Raw genomic sequence first — 22,232 nt, 5'->3', positions numbered from 1 at the left:
CACGCACGCTCTCACAGACTTATACCTCACATACACACTCACTCAGTCTCCCCTGCACACGTGTGCGCGTGCACACACACACACCTTTGTGGGGTAATTATGTACTTGCAGAATTAAATTTTATTTTGCTCAAAAATTGCATAAATTCATGTAAGATTCTTTAAATCCCACTATAAAAATAGAATCGGTCTGACCTAACACTGACACAGAAAGACTTTAACCTCACACCTTCAATGCATTATCTGAGCTAAGATGGTACCTATTGTTAAAGCTATCTTGAGAATGTAACTTTAAAAAATAATTTACATACGAAGGAGCTGAAACTAACATGATCATTCAAAAAGATGAACAGCTTAAGCTAGATTTGTTTAATATTACATTCCATGGTACTACAATCCTGTTGCTATAAAGTGTGCTATGATTCTGCTCCACAACCACCTGAGGAAGGAGCAGTGGTCCGAAAGCTAGTGCTTCCAGATAAACTTGTTGGACTATAACCTGGTGTTTTGCGATTTTTAACTTTGTCCACCCCAGTCCAACACCAGCACTTCCAAATCTAATCAGAGCAAGGAATTCAAAGTTACGGCTGCACATGAGGTGCGCAATGCAAGACCAACATTAATTTGAAATTAGAGAGGTCCATTCAGCAATCTAATAATAGCTGGGAAGAAGCTGTTCTTGAACCTGTTAGCGTGTGTTCAAGTTTCTGATCTTCTGCCTGATGGAAGAGTTTAGGAGAGAATATTGCCGGGTTGCGATGGGTCCTCGATGAGGATGGCAGCTTTTCTGCAGCAGCAGACCATGTAAGTGGAGTCCATGGATGACAGGTTGGTTTCCGTGATGGTCTAGGCTATGCACACCATCTTCTGTAGTTTCTTGTGGTCCTGAGCAGAGCAGTTGCCATACTAGTCTGTTATGCCCCCAGAAAGAATGTGGTGTATGGTGCATCTGTAAAAATTGGCGAGGGTCCTCCTGGACATGCTGAATTTCCTAGGCCGCCTGAGGAAGAAAAGGCGTTGTTGTGCTAAGCTGAGTTGAATATTTTTGCCTTTGCCTGGGTGAACTGAAGGGGACGCTGATCATTTTTCAGGCAAAACAAAGTCAGAAGTCACACAACACCAGGTTATAGTCCAACAGGTTTATGTGAAAGCACAAGTCAGGTGAAGTCACTTCACCTGACATAAAGAGCAGCGTTCCAAAAGCTTGTGATGTCAAATAAACCTTTTGAATGATAACCTGGTATTGTGTGACTTTTGATTTTCTCCACCCCCTTCCCCCCCCCCAAACTTCCAGTCCAACACCATTACCTCCACATCAGGGAAAACAGCCAAGGTGTCCACATTTAAGTTTATGAAATAACACATCATGAAAGCCATTTATATAATCTGAACAGTTTCATTATTTTCTTTTATTTATCTCTTAACTGTATTTGTTTGTCAGTCTTGTGTGATTGGGCTGAAAGCAAATTGCTCAGAATAAAAACACAGACATTAATCAACTTACTGTGCTGTTTAATTTTCTGCAATGTTAGTTTGTATTTAATAAATCGTTAAGTCTTATGTTTACAATACAAAACTGGCATCTGGAAATGAATTATTCATGGGCGGCACGGTGGCACAGTGGTTAGCACTGCTGCCTCGCAGCGCCAGAGACCCGGGTTCAATTCCCGACTCAGGCGACTGACTGTGTGGAGTTTGCACGTTCTCCCCGTGTCTGCGTGGGTTTCCTCCGGGTGCTCCGGTTTCCTCCCACAGTCCAAAGATGTGCAGGTTAGGTAAATTGGCCATACTAAATTGCCCGTAGTGTTAGGTAAGGGGTAAATGTAGGGGTATGGGTGGGTTTCGCTTCGGCGGGTCGGTGTGGACTTGTTGGGCCGAAGGGCCTGTTTCCACACTGTAATCTAATCTAATCTAAATCTAATCTAATCTAATCTAATCTAATCTAATCTAATCTAATCTAATCTAATCTATTCACAAAGCCTGGGATTGATTATTCAAAGGTCTGGTTGGGAAGCGTTGCAGTGACTATCTGGGAGTCTTCAACAGTTTAATGTTACAGAGGTAGGAAGGTTGCTTTGGTTCAGCTGCATGTCTCCTTGTCCTGACAGTAGCTGAGGAAGGCAGCTCACCACTACCTCTCCAGGGTATTTATGCACATTTAATAATTGAAGAGTGTGGTATTGAAAAAGCACATCAGGTCAGGCAGCATTCAAGGAACAGGAGTGTCGACATCAGGAATGATGAAAAGTTTATGCTTGAAACATCGACTCTCCTGTACCTTGGATGCTGCCTGACCTGATGTGCTTTTCCAGCACCACACTTTTTGACTCTGATCTCCAGCATCTGCAGTCCTCACTTTCTCCCATTTAAATAATGCTGGTCTTGTATAAAAGTATTTAAAATTCTTGAAGAGAATCAGAGCGACATCTAGAGCAACCTTTCAGAAAAATCCAATTTTTAACAGTTTTGCTGCTGGACGAGAGAAGACCGATCACGATCTGACAGTGAACAATAGGACAGCAGATGCTACAAGAATTACGTCATATCTAAATGAGCAAAATCAAAATATAAGCAATCGAATACAAGTTATCTTCAGTGCAGTATTTATGCTGAGGTATGGCTTGGATCATTAATGATTCTGATTTCCAATGGGATCCAACATACAAGTTTAAAGATCCATTTGCAATCATGTATACATTTATTAGATCTTAAAAAGTTACCTATATAAATTCCAAATCCCTTCCAGCATTGCAGCGATTGTCCTAATCAATGACAGACCAATGCGTGATGGTATACAATTAGTGAGCAAGAGGCAGTGTTGCAAACTTTCCAACAGGGGAAATTGCGTATCCTGTCAGGAGTCTCTTCTTGCATGGCATTTCCTGCATTGTGAAACACAGAAGAGTTCAGCTGCTTTTGCACATAGGACATTTGTTCCTTTAACAAGTAACAGTTCAGTGCAGAAAGATCATTGGAATTTGTGAAAGCTAATAAAATAACGTTCTAGGGAGACCATTTCCCCATTTCACCTCCAGACGGACCTTTCTTCACCAATTTCTATGCACACTGTTCCACACTGACTTTCGGCCCAGTAAACCCTCCAATATAACATTCTCTTCAAGTGTTGAAATTCATTTTGGCCTCTTCATTCCTAAATGTCTGTCATTCCACCATTAATTCCCTCTTTACCTCTCTCCTCCTTTAAGATGCTTCGTGCAATCTCTTTGATAAAAATGTTTTGTTCACTTTTCAGACTTCCTTAGGTGTCGAGAGCCTATTTGTGATTACAGCTCCAGTGAAATGTCTCAAAATGGTTTTACTATTACTAGCAGTGATTTATAAGCACAACTTGGTGCTTGCAGGGCCAATGCAAAGGTCTCTGCTCCCTCAAGTGGACCTTCAGCTTTCTCTCCAGCACAAGTATTTGGGAGATGGATGTTTTAAAGTAGCCCCTTACAATAGCTAAAAAAAAAAGACCCCAATTTACACACAGTCTGCAGCCTGCCCTGCACTTGGCTCTGGTCTCAGGAGCCTCCAGTCTGATGTCAGTGCTCAAACTGCTTCTTTCAAGATCTGTGTGCTCCAAAACCTGTTCACACCTCTTGCAAGATTTCCTCTCCAAAACAAAATCATCATGCAGGAACTTGCTTGCCTAGTCTTAGAGGATAACAAACTTCAAAAAGTATATGTCTCCAGAACTCTTACATAACATCACTGCCAATGCAGTTTTTAAAACAAGCATCAGCCTTCTTGATGCACATTGAGATGAAATTAACTGCACCTATCAATATTATTCTGCATCTAAATATTCTGGAAAGAGTCAGTTCCACACTCACTCATAACTATCCAAATGAAATTGTCAGACGACTAACTCACAGTGGGTATCTGAGCTACTTGTGGCTGGAGTTTTGGAAACAGTCCTCCACCAAAGCTTAGCACACTCTGATTCCACAGATCTCTTGCAGAGCCTTGACCAACAATACAAATGCTGATTGCCAGAGCTGGTGTCATCCATTCCATTTCCAACATCTACTAGCAAGACATTAATCGATACTTACTTCAGTCTACATAGTTTAATAACAACTTTGAAGAATGTTGAAATTTTGGAATTTTAAAATAAATTACAGATTGTTGTGAAATTGGTGTGTAAGACTAAAATGGGGAAAGAGTGTGTGGCCCCTTTAAGAGATGATGATCCCACCCCGCATGCTTAGCAATTTGAAAAAAAGGATGATTGAGCAGCAAAGTGTAGGTACACAGAGCACTCGAATTGAAATAGTATGGATCAAACAGCCAAGTAGCATTTTTACCAAGACAATAATGATTTCAAATTTAGCCAACCAACTTAAACCAAACCCATAGATACTAAAAACCGTTCAAATTTAAATCTGATGGTGTTGACAATCTTCAAACAATTCAATTGTAAAGAAAGTAATTGGTCATCAAGGGAATGGAGATGGGGCATTTTGGAAAATCGGTGCGAGCCAACTGCCAACTGAAGAGACAGCAACTTCCCGCTCTCAGAAAAAAGCATAAAAGCTACCATGGCACATTTAGCTTCTATTCCAGACTGCAGAAGTCACACAGAGAACAGTCCTGTCACAAAAATTTGTCAGAGACAGGCATTTCAGAAAGATCAGCAGAGACAGCGAGGAGCATTTCAGAAGACACATTCTGTGTGAAATTTGACAGACTGAGTTTTAATTTACTGTTTTCTAATTATTTGGATTTATGTAAAAGTGGGACTTGTGTTATTGAAATAGCATGCTTGTAGAATTTAGTTCAATTAGGGAATCTGTCGTCGTTAGGAGGAATTGTTCAGTTTGTTAGTAATTCTGTTAATTTGTTCACTATTGGAGTTAGATAAATAAATTGTTACTTGTTAATTGTAGAATGGGTGAAAGGAGTCCATTAAATTAAACACTCCTTTTTAATAGATTGAAGGATGAGAGGTAGATTACTGTATACCCCTTGTCACAGTTCTTTATCAGATTATGAAACAAGGTGAGCTTTGCTGTCTGTTTTAATTAGATTAGATTAGATTACATTACAGTGTGGAAACAGGCCCTTCGGCCCAACAAGTCCACACCGACCCGAAGCGCAACCCACCCGTACCCCTACATTTACCCCTTACCTAACACTACGGGCAATTTAGCATGGCCAATTCACCTGACCCTGCACATCTTTGGACTGTGGGAGGAAACCGGAGCACCCGGAGGAAACCCACGCAGACACGGGGAGAATGTCTGTGTGGAGTTTGCACAGTCGCCTGAGGTGGGAATTGAACCCGGGTCTCTGGCGCTGTGAGACAGCAGTGCTAACCACTGTGCCACCGTGCCGCCCGAAAGCAACGAACAGCTATTCCAAAAGGCACTTTCTTCCTTTTGTTGAAGAGGCAAATAATATTTTCCCTCCCTCATACTTTTATCACATGTCTCACTCAGAAGCGCAGAGTGAGCACAGACTGTGACACAAGTCAATATTGCCCCTCCCTGCCACCATCTCTGGCCGTTACATAGAAACACAATCCACCCCTTTCCCAGTTGCTATATAATGCAGCAAGATAGTGCCTGAAACCTCAGTACAGAGAGTCCCGACTGACGGACAGTACAAGGTGGTCAGAATACCTGTAGGGTATTCTCTAACCTCGGTGCCTGTCATTGGAACTTCCATCGTTAACATTCCCAAGGTCTGGTCCGAGCATGGAAAAGAAAGAAACTGGATAAAAGGTCTTACCAGACTGTATTTCCCATCATATCGCGGGGGGGGGGGGAGGGGGGGTGGGGGGGGCTGACCTCCCCTTCATAACAAGATTTACAGGGACAAACAATATATTGTAGCCAATCTGTACATAACAATCTCAATCTACACAATTTCCCAGTCAGAATATTACAACAACACACATGCATTAATGTGCAAATAGACAGCTCACTTTGGAACTCGTGTAAGAGGAGGTGATGGCCCAGTGCTATTATTCCTAGACTGTGAATCCAGAGACCCAGGTAAGGTTCTGGGGACCCAACTTTAAAATCCAGCAGATGGTTCAATTTGAATTCAATAAATATCTGGAATTTAGAGTCTAATGATGACTATGAAACCAATATTGACTGGTTTTTCCAACAATGTCCTTGTAGGAAAGGAAACTGCCATCCTTACCTGGTTTGCCCTAAGTGTGACCCCAGACCCGCAGCAATGTAGTTGATTCTTAACTGTCCTCTGAGCAATTAGGGATGAGCAACAAATGCTGTTCTAGCCAGTGATGCCCTCATCCCATTAATGAATTTAAAAAGGCACATCATTCACTGCACGAATGTAGATACTTCAGAGTCTTTTGTCTAAGCTTATTATAGTTTCAAACAATGCTGTGTTCTTGTCAAACTGTGAAACCAAACACATCAATCATTTCATGCATCTGTGTGAATCTTTCTTCAGTCATTTGTATTGCTTTGTCAAGATTGCAAATATAATTTCACTTTGAATTTCTCGTTCTGAGCTCTGAATGGAATCACAATGAATGTGATTCCAATGTAAAATGCTCCTTCTTTTCCCCAATATAAAAAATGGATCTAGTTCAAAGTGTGCTGATATTTTTAAATTCTCAACAAATTCATAGGCATACAAGTGTTTTCACATACCTGCCTCCACTCCTGCTTTCTCAATTTCATTCCAGTTGCTTATCCCAACACAACAAGAGAAACTATAACTTGAAATCAGAAACTCCTTCTTTTAAGGGCTCATTCATCTTTCATGAAGTATTGCCATATGCTCCTGTCAGAGCAATGTCATTGCTGACTTAAATTAGTGAATCACAGATATCATTGAGCTGATAATAAAGTTTCAAAGCATTAATACAATTTCTCTTTACACCTCCATCCCACACCAAGACGGCTTGAAAGCTCTTTGCTTCTTTCTCGAAAAGAGGCCCGAACAATCTCCATCCACCACCACTCTCCTCCGCCTGGCTGAACTTGTACTCTCTCTCTCAACAACTTCTCCTTCAACTCATCCTATTTTCTCCAAATCAAAGGTGTAGCAATGGATACCCGTATGGGTCCTAGCTATGCCTGCCTTTTCATGGGGTATGTGGAACATTTCTTGTTCCAGGCCTACCCGGGTCCCATCCCACAACTGCTTTATCGGGTCATTGATGACTATTTCCATGCGTCTTCATGCTCTCGTCCTGACCTGGAAAAATTCATAAACTTCGCTTCCAGTTTCCATCCCTCCATCACCTTCACCTGGTCCATCTCCAACACCCAATCCTGCTCCCATGCCCACATGTCTGTCCTTGGCTTGCTGCAATGTTCCAGTGAAGCTGAAGGCAAACTGGAGGAACAGCATCTCATCTTCTGACTAGGCATGTTACAGCCTGCTGGTCTCAACATTGAACTCAACAACTTCAGATGATTATCCTATCTTGACCCCTCTGTTTTCATCCTACTCCGTAATTTTATTTCATTATTTTATTTATCTTTTTAAAATTGTTTTTCACTATTCTGTACCTCTTATTTCTCGATTGTCTCTCTTTCTCTCACTCCCCACTCTCTCATCACCTTTTTCCTCTCCTCTTCCCCCTTTGCTACCCTTCTCCCCTGTTTTCCAATTTGCCTCTGCTTCACCCATCCCCCACATATTTTGTCACATAGCACTGGCTTCAGCCTTGGTCATTCCCAGCTCCTAATCTCCCTGTAATCTCTCTATGCACTGTCATTACCACCTCTTTATTGCTACCTTGGTTCTGGAGCCATGACTCACCTTTTATAAATACTATTTCTCCCTTTTTTTAGTTTTGACAAAGGGTCAGTTAGACTTGAAACGTCAGCTCTTTTCTCTCCTTACAGACGCTACCAACCTGCTGAGGTTTTCCAGCATTCTCTCTTTTGGTTTCAGATTCCAGCATCTGCAGTAATTTGCTTTTTTTTTTAATATGATTTCCTATCTTGTTTTATGTAATAACTTGATGCATTAGAACTTTTTAATGAAGCTCAGAAATGCATAAATACGTAGTAGATCAAAAAAACCCAGCAATGCCTCCAAGTGACACTGGAGCAAAGAATGTGCATTAAAAATAACATTTGATTAGTAACCAGTGGGTTGTCTGAAGCACATAATTAACTTGTAAGTATTTCTGTAGCTATGGTGACTGCTTTTAAAACAGTTTGGAGGGGTTTTTGTGCACCACTAATGGACTTTTGAACCATGAAGAGCAATTAAGCAAGGAACAGGATCTTTAGCCCTCGAAGCCTGCACTGACACATTTTGCTTTTCCATACTAAACTTATATGTTTATTTAGTTTTGTAACCTACCAAGATAATTATTCTAGCCTCAAAATTTGTGAATAGCTTCTGGAACATATTTTTTTCAAAGCTCAAGGGCAACACCCAAAGCTGAGAGAAGAAGTTAGTTTCATTTTTCTCTTTCAGTGGATCAGTCCTGTAAAGTCCTTGGAATAGGACAACTACACAGTTTGAACATAGAACGTTCCAGTGCAGTACAGACCCCTTGGCCCTCCATGTTACACCAACCTGTGAAATTAATCTGATGCCCATCTAACCTACACCATTCCATTATTATCCATATTTATGTCCAATGGCCATTTAAATGCCCTTAACATCGGCGAGTCTACTACTGTTGCAGGCAGGCCATTCTACGCCCCTATGACTCGGAGTAAAGAAACTAGAGTCAATGGGTCATAGAGATGTACAGCATGGAAACAGATCTTTCGGTCCAACTCGTCCATGCCGACCAATCTAGTCCCACTTGCCAGCATCCAGCCATTATCCCTCCAAACCCTTCCTATTCATATACTCATCCAAATGTCTGTTAAATGTTGCAAATGCACTAGCCTCCATCACTTCCTCAGTCCATACATATACTACCCTCTGCGTGAAAACGTTGTCCCTTAGGTCTCTTTTATATCTTTCCCCTCTCACCCTAAACCTATTACCCCTAGTTCTGGACTCCTCGGCTCCAGGGAAAAGACTTTGCCTATTTATTCTATCCATGCCCCTCAGAATTTTGTAAACCTCTATAAGGTCACCCCTCCGCCTCCAACGCTCCAGGGAAAACAGCCCCAGCCTGTTCAGCCTCTCCCTATAGCTCAAACCCTCCAACCCTGGCAACATCATTGTAAATCTTTTCTCAACCCTTTCAGGTTTCACAACATCTGAAAGGAGGGAGATCGGAATTGCACACAATATTCCAACAGTGGCCGAACCAATGTCCTGTACAGCCGCAACATGACCTCCCAACTCCTGTACTCAATACTCTGACCAATAAAAGAAAGCACACCAAACGCCTTCCTCACTATCCTATCTACCTGTGACTCCACTTTCAAGGAGCAATGAACCTGCACTCCAAGGTCTCTTTGTTCAGCAACACTCTTTAGGAGCTTACCATTCAGTGTATAAGTCCTGCTAAGATTTGCTTTCCCAAAATGCAGCACCTCGCATTTATCTGAATTAAACTCCATCTGCCACTTCTCAGCACATTGGCCCATCTGGTCCAGATCCTGTTGTAATCTGAGGTAACCCTCTTCGCTGTCCACTACACCTCCAATTTTGGTGTCATCTGCAAACTTAATAACTGTACCTCTTATGCTCGCATCCAAATCATTTGTGTAAATGACAAAAAAGAGAACCTAGCGCAGATCCTTGTGGCACTCCACTGGTCACAGGCCTCCAGTCTGCAAAACAACCCTCCACCACCACCTCTTCCACCTTTGAGCCAGGTCTGTAGCCAAATGGCTAGTTTTCCCTGTGTTCCATGAGATCTAACCTTGCTAATCAGTCTCCCATGGGGAACCTTGTCGAATACCTTACTGAAGTCCATATAGATCACATCTACTGCTCTGCCCTCATCAATCCTCTTTGCTACTTCTTCAAAAAACTCAATCAAGTTTGAGACACCTGATTTCCCACGCTCAAAGCCATGTTGACTATCCCGAATCAGTCCTTGTCTTTCCAAACACATGTATATCCTGTCCCTCAGGATTCCTTCCAACAACTTGCCCACCACAGAGGTCAGGCTCACCGGTCTATAGTTCCCTGGCTTGTCTTTACCGCCCTTCTTAAACAGTGGCACCATATTTGCCAACCTCCAGTCTTCCAGCATCTCACCTGTGACTATCGATGATACAAATATCTCAGCAAAAGGCCCAGCAATCACTTCTCTAGCTTCTCACAGAGTTCTCGGGTACACCTGATCAGGTCCTGGGAATTTATCCACTGTTACCTGTTTCAAGACAACCAGCACTTCCTTCTCTGTAATCTGGACATTTTGTGAGATGTCACCATCTATTTCCCTGCAGTCTATATCTTTAATATCATTTTCCACAGTAAATACTGATGCAAAATATTCATTTAGTATCTCCCCATTTTCTGTGGCTCCACACAAAAGCCGCCTTGCTGATCTTTGAGGGGCCCTATTCTCTCCCGAGTTACCCTTTTGTCCTTAATATATTTGTAAAAACCCTTTGGATCCTCCTTAATTCTATTTGCCAAAGCTATCTTATGTCCTCATTTTGTCCTCCTGATTTCCCTCTTAAGTGTACTCCTACTTCCTTTATACTCTTCTAAGCATTCACTCAATCTATCCTGCCTGTACCTGACATATGCTTCCTTCTTTTTCTTAACCAAACCCTCAATTTCTTTAGTCATCCAGCATTCCCTATACCTACCAGCCTTCCCTTTCATCCTAACAGGAATATACTTTCTCTGGAATCTTGTTCTCACATTTCTGAAGGCTTCCCATTTTCCAGCCGTCCCTTTACCTGCGAAAATCTGCCCCCAATCAGTTTTTGAAAGTTCTTGCCTAATACCATCAAAATTGTCCTTTCTCCAATTTAGAACTCCAACTTTTAGATCTGGTCTATACTTTTCCATCATTATTTTAAAACAAATAGAATTATGGTCTCTGGCCCCAAAGTGCTTCCCCACTGACACCTTAGTCACCTGCCCTGCCTTATTTCCCAAGAGTAGGTCAGGTTTTGCACCTTCTCTAGTAGGTACACTCACATACTGAATGAACACAATCAGAAAATTGTCTTGTCCGCATTTCAGAAATTTCTCTCCATCTAAACCTTTAACACTATGGCAGTCCCAGTCGATGTTTTGGAAAGTTAAAATCCCCTACCATAACCACCCTATTATTCTTACAGATAGCTGAGATTCCTTACAAGTTTGTTTCTCAATTTCCCTCTGACTATTCGGGGATCTATAATACAATCGCAATAAGGTGATCATCCCTTTCTTAGTTCCACCCAAATAACTTCCCTGGATGTATTTCCAGGAATATTCTCCCTCAGCACAGCTGTTATGCTATCCCTTATCAAAAATGCCACTCCCCCTCCTCTCCTGCCTCCCTTTCTATCCTTCCTGTAGCATTTGTATCCTGGAACATTAAGCTGCCAGTCCTGCCCATCCCTGCGCCATGTTTCTGTAATTGCTATGATATCCCAGTCCCATGTTCCTAACATGCCCTAAGTTCATCTGCCTTCCCTGTTAGGCCCCTTGCATTGAAAGAAATGCAGTTTAATTTATTCGTCCTACCTTGAACCTGCTTGCCCTGACTGTTTGACTCACTTCTGTTCTCAACTATACCAGTCTCAGATCAATCTTTTCCTCACTATCTCCCTGAGTCCCACCACCGCCCCCCCGCCCCCCCCCCCTCCCCACCTTCCTAGTTTAAATCCTCCCACGCAGTGCTAGCAAATCTCCCTGCCAGTATATTAGTCCCCTTCCAATTTAGGTGCAATCTGTCCTTCTTGGACAGGTCACTTCTACCCCAAAAGAGATTCCAATGATCCAAAAATGTGAATCCTTCTCCCATATACCAGCTCCTCAGCCATGCATTCATCTGCTCTATCCTCCTATTCCTGCCCTCACTAGCCCGTAGCACTGGGAGTAATCCAGATATTACTACCCTTGAGGACCTCCTTTTTAAATTTCTGCCTAACTCTCTGTAATCTCCCTTCAGAATCTCAACCTTTTCTCTTCCTATATCGTTGGACAATGACTTCTTGCTGGCCCCTCTCCGCCTTGAGAACATTCTGCACACTCAGACATTCTTGATCCTGACACCAGGGAAACAACACATCATTCTGCTTTTTCTCTGCTGGCCACAGAAATGTCTGTTTGTTCCTCGGACTACAGAATCCCCTAACACAGTTGATCTCTTGGAAGCCGACGTACCCCTCGTTGCATTAGAGCCAGTCTCAATACCAGAAACTTGGCTGTTTGTGCAACGTTCCCCTGAGAATCCACCACCCTCTACATTTTCCAAAACAGCATACCTGATTGAAATGGGTATATCCATAAAAGACTCCTGCCCTAGGTGCTGTCCACTCTCACCCTTCCTGGAGTTAACTCATCTATGTGACTGTATCTAAGACTTTTCCCCCTTCCTATAACTGCGATCCATCACATACAGTTGCTATTGCAAATTCCTCATCGCTTCTATCTGTCTCTCCAACCGATTCATTCCATCTGATGAGGTTCGCATCCAACAGCATTTATGCAGATATAATCTGCTATAACCCTTAAACTCTCTTTAAACTCCCACATCTGACAAGAAGTACATATCACTGCAAAGGCCATTTTTGCTCCTTCACAATCTACAGATCCAGAAAATAACACCGTCTTATTCCTCTACAAAACACTGTACCAGGTTAAATTAATAACTATGGCTTATATTTTAAGTTTAATCAAGAGACTTATCTCCAAAAACATATAATCAAGAAAGAACCCACTGTACTCACTATTGCAACCTTTCTCTTGGACAATGTTAACGTATCTGATTCTGTGTTGTGAAATTCGCCCACACAGGTTCCTCCAAGATTAGTTGTGAATTTCACTGTTTGTTCATTTTCCTAGACGCACTCTGATGTCCAGCGATACATGAATTCAAAAACAGCAAAGGCAGTAACTGTGCAAGTTCTCTCTCTCTCTCACTTTCCTGCGCTGTCCTCACCATGTGCTTCCTTTGTATGTTCTTCTCCCTTTTAAAACTGTTGTTGGTTTGACTTTTTTTCTCCAAAGTTCCAAAACAATGCAACAGCATATAAAACAGTAATTGCTGCTCCTAGAATTCGAGGAAAGCACTTCCAGCTCCTAAAATACCTCAAAAAAAGGAGCAACTACCCCTACTATCTGTCCTAAATCTATCACCCCTCCATTTAAAATATGCCCCCTCTTGTTAGCCGTCACCATTCAAGGAAAAAGGCTCTCCTGTCCACCCTATCTAACCCTCTGATTATCTTGTACGTGTCAATTAAGCCACCTCTCAATCTTCTTCTCTTGAACGAAAATAGCCTCAGTTCTCTCCACTTTTCCTCGCAAGACCTTCCTTCCATACCAGTCAACATCCTAGTAAATCTCCTACGAACCTGTTCCAAAGCTTTCACATCCTTCCTATAATGCGATGACCAGAACAGTACGCAATACCCCAGGTGCGGCCTTTCCAGTGTCTTGTATAACTGAAACATGACCTCATGGCTCCAAAACACCATCCCCATACCAATAAACACCAAGACAACATAAGAGGTGATCACTGTATCTGCGGGTTCGGTTGTCCGCATCCTGAACATATTACAGAGAACCTTCCAGAACCAGGGACCAAGGGCTGCCAGGGAGTTAAATCTCCCATTAAATGAACGGGTTTGCTACTATCTGTGGTTTTGGTCTTCCCCGATGATCTTGGAATGTATCCCCGCGGGTATGGGGGAGGGGTGGGGGTCTACTGTATTGAAAAATAAGGTCATAACTCCTCAACATCTTGACCAATGACTTTGATCTAGGATCTACAATCATTACTTTCCTCTTTACTCTAGTCAAAGTGTCTCCTATCATTTTGAAAATCTTGTGTATGCCTGTCTTGACCTTTGCTATTACAATGGAAACATGTCAAGTTTTTACAACCTCCCTTCATAGCAGGCACCTTCGTCCCAAGTAACATCCTGGGAAAGCTCCCCTAACCTGATTTTCTGAAGGATCAAAACCCAGCAAACTCCAGAATACATCAGCTGAAGCTTAGGTAATTATCTAGGAAGAGTTAGGTTGAAATACTCTATTCAAATGTGTGACAATGCTATCATTCTAACAAAGTTATTTTGTCCTTGGGGTTTTTTAAAGATGCATAAAGGCAGAGATGCCGAAACGTCTTGGTAATCGGTGTTGAACAGTGTTTCCAATTTAATTATTAAAGCAGTGACACAGGATTCATTTTATTTTATGCTGGAAAAATGCTAGCGTTTATGGCACCTACTACCTCAACATTTGGGAATAGATTAGTCAGCAAGGACGCGTTGGACTGAAGGGTCTGTTTCTGTGCTGTACATCTCTATGGCTCTGTGAGCCAAACTTAACAATGGTTTTTGTTTCTAGTTTGGTTTAGTTGTATTAGTCCCAGAATCTGCTGTAGTCCAAAGAAAGGTTCCAAGCTTCAGCAGATGTTTCTTGATTGGCTTCTCTCTCTGAATCTGAAATCTTTCCTGCCTGTAGGAACATGGGATTTGAATTTACCTTTTGCCAAAGGGTATTTCTGTGGGATGTGGGACTGGTCCTTATTTAGGTATCAAGTCGGTTGAGTTTTCCAATAGTTCAGATATTCTAAATTCGGTTTTCTTTTGCTTGTGTTTCAACTACAGCGTCAAAATAAATTGTTTTGCTGAAAGCCGAGTGAGTGATGAGCTGCATCATGAACACCCACTTCACGTCTGCCTTTAAAATAAGAAAAAAAAGTTAGGATCTAGGATACCTTCTTGGAATAATTTGTAGTGGGGGGGGGGGGGGGGGGGGTGGAGGGGAAAGAGGGTCTGGCCTGCTCCATAACAAATGCATTAAAATATCAAAAGAGAAGAGAGGCGGTGGATTGCCCCTCCCACTAACCCCTTTACCATGCTGCAGACATTCCACTGTCCCCTGACCATCCCCAATCCCTCTCTCCCGGCCTCTTTATCTACTCCCCAGCAAACCCAACCTGCTCTTCTCCAGCTCTCCCTTCACTCTTCAAACACTTCCCCCCCCCTCCCCCCCCTCCCCTTTTCCACCCCTTAGAAACGAAGGACATATTGTGAACTAGGTTACAGTGCATAGTTAGTGTTAGCCCCACACTAGAGATGTTGGGTTGAAAACTTGAATAGGTTAATTGAAGCTTAGCTGTCTGATTGTTCCAAAAAGAAGTTGGAAATACATGGTCTCTGGTGTATTATACAAAAGGTGCAAGTAGGCTGTTTTGGTGATTGTACCAAAATTGTTTTGTTTCTCTTCAAATTATAAAAGTGTGTTTTGGAATTATTCTTTTATGTACAAACCCCTGAATATCTATACTCAAGTAAAAACTGAAAGTACTGTAAATGCTGAAAATCCTAACCAAAAACAGAAACTGCTGGTAAAGCTCAGACCTTGTTCTGAGGAAGGGTCACTCAACCAAAAACATTAACTCTGATCTCTCTCCACAGATGCTGGCAGTTCTGCAGAGCTTTTTCAGCAATTTGTTTGTAAGTAGATGGTTTGATTTACTAACCAGCATACTAAAAGAGACGGCAGGAGAAATAGCACGTGCACCAGTAGTAATTTTCTAAAATTCGCTGGCAGTCCCAGCAAATTGGAAAACAGCAAATGTGACACCACTGTTTAAAAAGGGAGGTAGAAAAAAGATGGGGAATTATAGACCAGCTAGCTTAACCTCGACAGTGGGCAAGATGCTTGAGCCGACTATCAAGGAAGAAATAGAAGGGCATCTTGATAGAACTTGTCCTGTTGGGCAGAAGAAGCATGAGTTCATGAAGCACAAATCATGCTTAACAAATCTTTTGGAATTCTATGAAGACATTACGAGCAAGGTGGACAACAGAGACCCAGTGGATGTGGTGAACCTAGATTGCCAAAAGGTCTTCAACAAGGTGCTGCCTAAGAGGCTGCTGTGTAATATAAAGTATTAGTATGGATAGAGGATTGGTTGACTAACAGGAAGCAAAGAGTGAGGATAAATGAGTGCTATACTAGCGGGCAATCAGTGATTAGTAGTGTGACTCAGGGATCAGTGTTGGGACGGCACTTAATTTACAATTTATATAGATGTTCTGGAGTTGGGGACTATGTGTAGGAGGATGTCAAAGTTTGCAAATGACACTAAGATGAGTGGCAGAGCAAAGCGTGTAGAAGGCTGCGAAACTTTGCAAAAGGAACATCGATAGTTTTAAATGAGTGGGCAAAAGTCTGGGAGATGGAGTACAATTTTAATAAATGTGAAGTCATCCATTGTGGTAGGAGCAACAGTAAAAGGGACTATTACTTGAATGGTAAAAAGTTGCAGCATGCTGCTGTGCAGAGGGACCTGGCTGTCCTTGTGCATAAATCACAGAAGGTTGGTCTGCAGGTACAGCAAGTAATTAGGAAGGCACATGGAATTTTGTCCTTCATTGCTAAAGGGGTGAGTTTAAAAACCTGGAGGTTACGTTGCAGCAGTATAGCGTACTGGTGAGGCCACAGCTGGAGTACTGTGTGCAGTTTTGGTCTCCTAACTTGAGAAAGGATGCCCTGGCACTCAAGGGGGTGGAAAGGAAGTTCACTAGGTGGATTCTGGAGTTCAGGGGGTTGGCATATAGGAGAGACTGAGTAGATTGGGATTATTTTCATTGGAAATCAGGAGAATGAGGACGGATCTTCTTGAAACATAAAATTAAGGAGGGAATAGAGAAGATAGAAGTAGACAGTGTGTTTTCACTGGCAGGTGAAGGTAGGACAAGAGGGCATAGCCTCAAGATTGGAGGGAGCAGATTTCGGACAGAATTTGGAAGGAACTTCTTCACCCAGAGGGTTATTAATCTATGGAATTCCCTGCCCAGTGAAGCAGTTCAGGCTCCTCAGTAAATACTTTCAAGGTTAAGGTAGATAATTTTTTGAACAGTAAAGGAATTAAGGAATATAGGTGTGAGTGCGGGTAAGTGGATCTGAGTCTACAAAAGAGATCAGCCATGATGTTATTGAATGACGGAGCAGCTCAAAGGGCCAGATGGCCTACTCCTGCTCCTAGTTCTTATGTTCTTATGATTTAGTTTACTTCCTCATTTTTTATTCATAAATTTCTGTTTTATTGATAAGTAAGATCTGCAACTTTCTGTACTCAGTTCAATGAGAAATCACGTTTAAAATCAAAACAAATCAAAATATGGTCTATCAAGCCACAACCTAGACTGGATCAGACTCTTCTGGTAATAATGTCAGCTAGGATCACCAGAACAGGCAATAACATTTCTTCTAAATGGTGAACGATTGTGTCATCATACCAGCACTAGTAGTCTCCTTCAGTGCAACAAATCAGAAGATATATTTCTTTCTGCATACTGCCTCACAGTATGTGCAGCTATTCTCATAAATAAACAAAGATACATAGGCACTGGGGAAAATATCAGAGAGTTACAAGGTTAACACCTGCAGTGGGAGAGGTTACATCGAAGGAAATCTTGAACAGTTTGGTATTTCGTTTTTGAGGAAATATTCCAGAGATACAACCTCAAGGAGACATTGAACATTATGAAATTTAATGACAGGACAGAAAGAGAAGTTTCCATTTGCCTGAGAACAGCACACAACCATTCACTCCCTCCAAGCCTGTTCCACTATTAGATCATTGATGGTCTGTGACCTCACTCCATATACCTGCCTTTGGTGACATATCTTAATATCTTTGGTTCAGAAAAATCTAACAGTTGCAAATGTAAAATAAACTGATCTAGCTTCAATTACATTTGCACAGCCAGTTCTAAATCTCTAACACCCTTATTGCACAGTGTTTTCTAAGTTCATATTTAGACTTCCCAACCATTGAAAACAAGGTGAAATGAGAAAAACTCTTTTTCCCTTAATAATTGGAAACCTTCATTTAACTTGTAAACATTCCTTAACCTTGTAAATTGCATTGTGCAATGTCTCCTTAACCACTGAAGACTGTCCCAATAATTCCAACAGCGAGTTTAGGAGAAAAATAATATTTGCAGCATCTTATTGCCTTAGCAACCCAGTTCTGTAATTCTGTACAGTCCAATTATCTTCAGTGGAAATGTTAAACATTGCAAATGAAAATACTATCAATGATTGCTGTGCATCCCTGTAGCTGCTTACCTTGCATTTCATGATAGTTACCTTTACTCATGTTGTCCCTCATTGATGCTGTGAATGACTTTTCCCATTGCTTCGTGGTATCTGGAGCCCTTCTGAACTCTGTCACAGGATTGTTTTTCCCAGAGAATTCGTACAACCACACTTCTATCATCAAACACCCCTCCATGGTCGACATTTACTGGTTTATCACATTTACTCAAAACCTTTTCCAGCAGGATCACTGCACATATATCTTCTCTTTTTATCTTCTGTTCCACTATTTGAAGTTAATAGATTTGTATTAGTCACTTTGTCATTAATGTTTCAACAAAAATTGTTCCTTTGTTAAAACAGATTAATTTTAGAATGATAACAGACAGGAGGAAGCCATTCAGTTTATTTTGCCTGTGCTGACTCTCAGAGAGCTATCCAATGATGGAAAAAATGGTGGATAGGAGAGGATCACAGCTGTGAGAGCTGCTCTTGGTTTTGAAGTGTTTTAAGCACTCAGCTGGATTTATTCACTTCCTTGGGGCAGTAATTGTTATTTATTCTCAAGTTTTACATTTCTTTTAGAACCTCAAAAAGTAAAATATCAAAAACAAAGATACATTAAAAGGGAGGAAAGACAGAGTTTTGGTAGAGCAACACGGTCAGAAACTGAGGAATTGCACAATGTTCAGACATCGATTGTTCATGACGCGGCTAACAAGCGTAGCTTCACAGCTGTCAGACTAAGAAATTGGACAAGGGCTCTGGAATTTGGGTTTCACTAAAACAACAAACAAGCTACATGGTTTCATAGCTGACACAGAAGGTCTAATCTCCAGCTTCACTGCAGTAAAATCACTGCCTGAAATTACAGAAGAGGATGACTTATGGTTTTTGAGTGTGATCACCTGAAGTTTTCTAAAAACATAAGAATACATGAACTCAGTGATGGAGTAGGCTGTCTGGGCCTTCAAGCCTTCTCTGCCTTTCAAAAAGATCATGGCTGATCTATTCATGGCCTTAGTTCCACTTCCCATCCTCTCACTATAATCCTTAATTCCTTCACCGTTGAAAAAAATTATCTACCTTCGCTTTAAAAACATTTACTGAGAAAGTCTTAACTGCTTCACTGGGCAGGGAATTCTATAGATTTATAACCCTCTGGGTGAAGAAGTTCCTTCTCAATTCTGTCCAAAATCCGTTCCCCCTAATTTTGAGGCTATGCCCTCGTCCTAATTTCACCTGTCAATGGAAAGATCGTCTCTAGTTCTATCTGATCGATTCCCTTCATAATGTTGTATGTTTCAAGAAGATCCCTCTTCATTCTTTTGAATGCAAATGAATACAATCCCAGTTTACTCAGTATCTCCTCATAAGCCAACCCCTCAACTCCAGAATCAACCTAGTGGGCGGCATGGTGGCACATTGGTTATCACTGCTGCCTCACAGCGCTGGAGACCCGGGTTCAATTCCCGCCTCAGGCGACTGACTGTGTGGAGTTTGCACGTTCTCCCCGTGTCTGCGTGGGTTTCCTCCGGGTGCTCCGGTTTCCTCCCACAGTCCAAAGATGTGCAGGTCAGGTGAATTGGCCATGCTAAATTGCCCGTAGTGTTAGGTAAGGGGTAAATGTAGGGGTACGGGTGGGTTGCGCTTCGGCGGGTCGGTGTGGACTTGTTGGGCCGAAGGGCCTGTTTCCACACTGTAATGTAATGTAATGTAATCTAATCTAATCCTCTGTACACCCCTTCAGTGCCAGTACATCCTTTCTCAAGTTAGGAGACCAAAACTGCACACAGTATTCCAGCTGTGGCCTCACCAGTATGCTATACTGCTGCAACATAACCTCCCTGTTTTTAAACTCATCCCTTTAGCAATGAAGGACAAAATTCCATTTGCCTTCCTAATTACTTGCTGTACCTGCAGACCAACCTTCTGTGATTCATGCACAAGGACAGCCAGGTCCCTCTGTACAGCAGCATGCTGCAACTTTTTAACCATTCAAGTAATAGTCCTTTTTACTGTTGCTCCTACCACAATGGATGACTTCACATTTATTAAAATTGTACTCCATCTCCCAGACTTTTGCCCACTCATTTAAAACTATCGATGTTCCTTTTGCAAAGTTTCGCAGCCTTCTACACGCTTTGCTCTGCCACTCATCTTAGTGTCATCTGCAAATTTTGACATCCTCCTACACAGTCCCCAACTCCAGAAAAACACTCATTTATCCCCACTCTTTGCTTCCCGTTAGTTAATACTAATACATTGCTCATAATGCCTTGCATCTTTATCTTATGTGACAGTCTCTTGTGTGGCACCTTGTTCAAGGCCTTTTGGAAATCTAAATACACTATATCTACTGGGAACCTGTTGTCCCCCGTATTTGTGATGTCGTCATAGAATTTCAGTTGGTTAGTTCAGCATGACCTGCCTTTCATGAACCCATGCTGCATCTACCCAATGGGACAATTTCTATCCAGATGGCTTGCTTTTTCTTTCTTGATAACAGACTCAAACACCTTCGCCACTACAGAAATTAAGCTAACCATTCGATAATTCTCATCTTTTGCCTATCACCCTTTTTAAACAGTGGCGTCACATTTGCTGTTTTCAAATCACTAGAACTGTCTCAGAGTCCAGCGAATTTTGGAAAACTACCACAAGTGCCCTTACCATTTCTCCTGTCTTCCCTTTCAATAATCTGGGATACATTCCATCAGGGCCAGGAGACTTGTCTATCCTTTGATCCATTAGCTTGCCAAACACTATCTTTTCAGTAATAATAATTGCTTCCAGGTCATCACCTACCTTTGTCTCTTTGTCAATTACTAGCATGTTATGTATGTTCCCCACTGTAAAGACCAACACAAAATACCTATTCAATACCTCGGCCATTTAATCATATCACATGATTGAATGCTCCTTTCTCATCCTCTAAAGGACCAACCTTTACTTTAGAGCCGAAAATGTGTTGCTGGAAAAGCGCAGCAGGTCAGGCAGCATCCAGGGAACAGGAGAATCGACGTTTCGGGCATAAGCCCTTCTTCAGGAATGAGAAGAGCTTTCCTGAAGAAGGGCTTATGCCCGAAACGTCGATTCTCCTGTTCCCTGGATGCTGCCTGACCTGCTGCGCTTTTCCAGCAACACATTTTCGGCTCTGATCTCCAGCATCTGCAGACCTCACTTTCTCCTCAACCTTTACTTTAGCCACTCTTTCATTTTATATGTTTATAGAAACTCCTGCTATCTGTCTTTATATTCTGAGCTGGGTTTTTTCCCTCATAATTTATCTTACTTTTCTTTACTGCTCTTTTTGTGACTTTCTGTTGATCTTTAAAGCTTTTCCATTCTTCTAGTTTCCTGCTGATCTTGGCCACTGTGTGCGTTCTCTCTCAATTTGATAGTCTCCCTTATTTCCTTTCACACCCATAGCAGATTACCCCTTTGCTTTTCATTCTTCCTTTTCACTGGAATATACTTTGTCTGAGCACTTTGCAAAATTGATTTGAAAGTCCTCCACTGTTCGTCAACTGTCCCATGTTGTTTTCAGTCTACTTTATTCAACTCCTCCCTAATCCTATTGCAAACTTCCTTGTTTAAGCACAGGACCCTGGTACTGGATTTTATCTTCGCGTTCTCCATCTAGATTCTAAATTCAACCATACTGTGATCGCTCCTTCCAAGAGGTTCGCTAACTATGAAAATAATAATTAATTCTGTCTCATTACACAGGACCAGATCTAGGATAGCTTGCTCCCTCGTCAGTTCCATTACATGCTGTTCAAGAAAACTATCATGGATTCACTCAACGAACTCCTCCTCAACATTTCAACTCCCCCTCCCACTCTGCCGAGGACATGGAGGTCCTGGGCCTCCTTCACCACCCGACACCTAGAGGAAGAACGCCTCATCTTCTGCCTCAGAACACTTCAACCCCAGGGCATCAACGTGGACTTCAACAGTTCCCTCATTTCCCCTTCCCTCAGCTCAGCACTGTCCCCATGACTTGTCCTGACTTGCCTATCTTCTTTTCCATCTATCCACTCCACCCTTCCCCCCCCCCGACCTATCACCTTCATCCCCTCCCCCACTCACCTATTGTACTCTATGCTACTTTCTCCCCACCCCCACCCTCTTCTC

General features: G+C 42.0%; 1 protein-coding gene across 4 annotated transcripts in view; it reads right to left on the bottom strand.

Moving 5' to 3' along the window:
- Positions 1-298: 298 nt before the first annotated feature.
- The window catches only part of LOC148139367 (uncharacterized), a 35,985-nt gene continuing 14,051 nt past the window's right edge, over positions 299-22,232 (bottom strand). Inside the window, exons 3-6 of one of the 4 annotated variants that reach the window (XR_015753535.1) lie at positions 18,144-18,378; positions 14,520-14,717; positions 2,720-2,881; positions 299-999 (exon numbers count right to left, since the gene is read on the bottom strand). Coding sequence is in view for 2 of the 4 variants with exons in the window: in XM_087980736.1 (XP_087836862.1) it covers positions 18,146-18,378 (233 nt within the window). In the remaining 2 variants the exon portion in view is untranslated. Of the gene's footprint in view, positions 1,000-1,494; positions 2,882-14,519; positions 14,718-18,122; positions 18,379-22,232 lie in introns of those variants that run through there. The other 3 variants (XR_015753534.1, XM_087980736.1, XM_087980735.1) reach the window with 3 other exon arrangements.

This window comes from Chiloscyllium plagiosum, unplaced genomic scaffold (assembly GCF_037043375.1).
Source record: "Chiloscyllium plagiosum isolate Xiang-an unplaced genomic scaffold, Cpla_swu_hap1 HiC_scaffold_38, whole genome shotgun sequence".
Taxonomy (NCBI): Eukaryota; Metazoa; Chordata; class Chondrichthyes; order Orectolobiformes; family Hemiscylliidae; genus Chiloscyllium; species Chiloscyllium plagiosum.
Note: the sequence above shows the minus strand (reverse complement) of the source record. Positions and strands in the feature narration are given on the sequence as shown.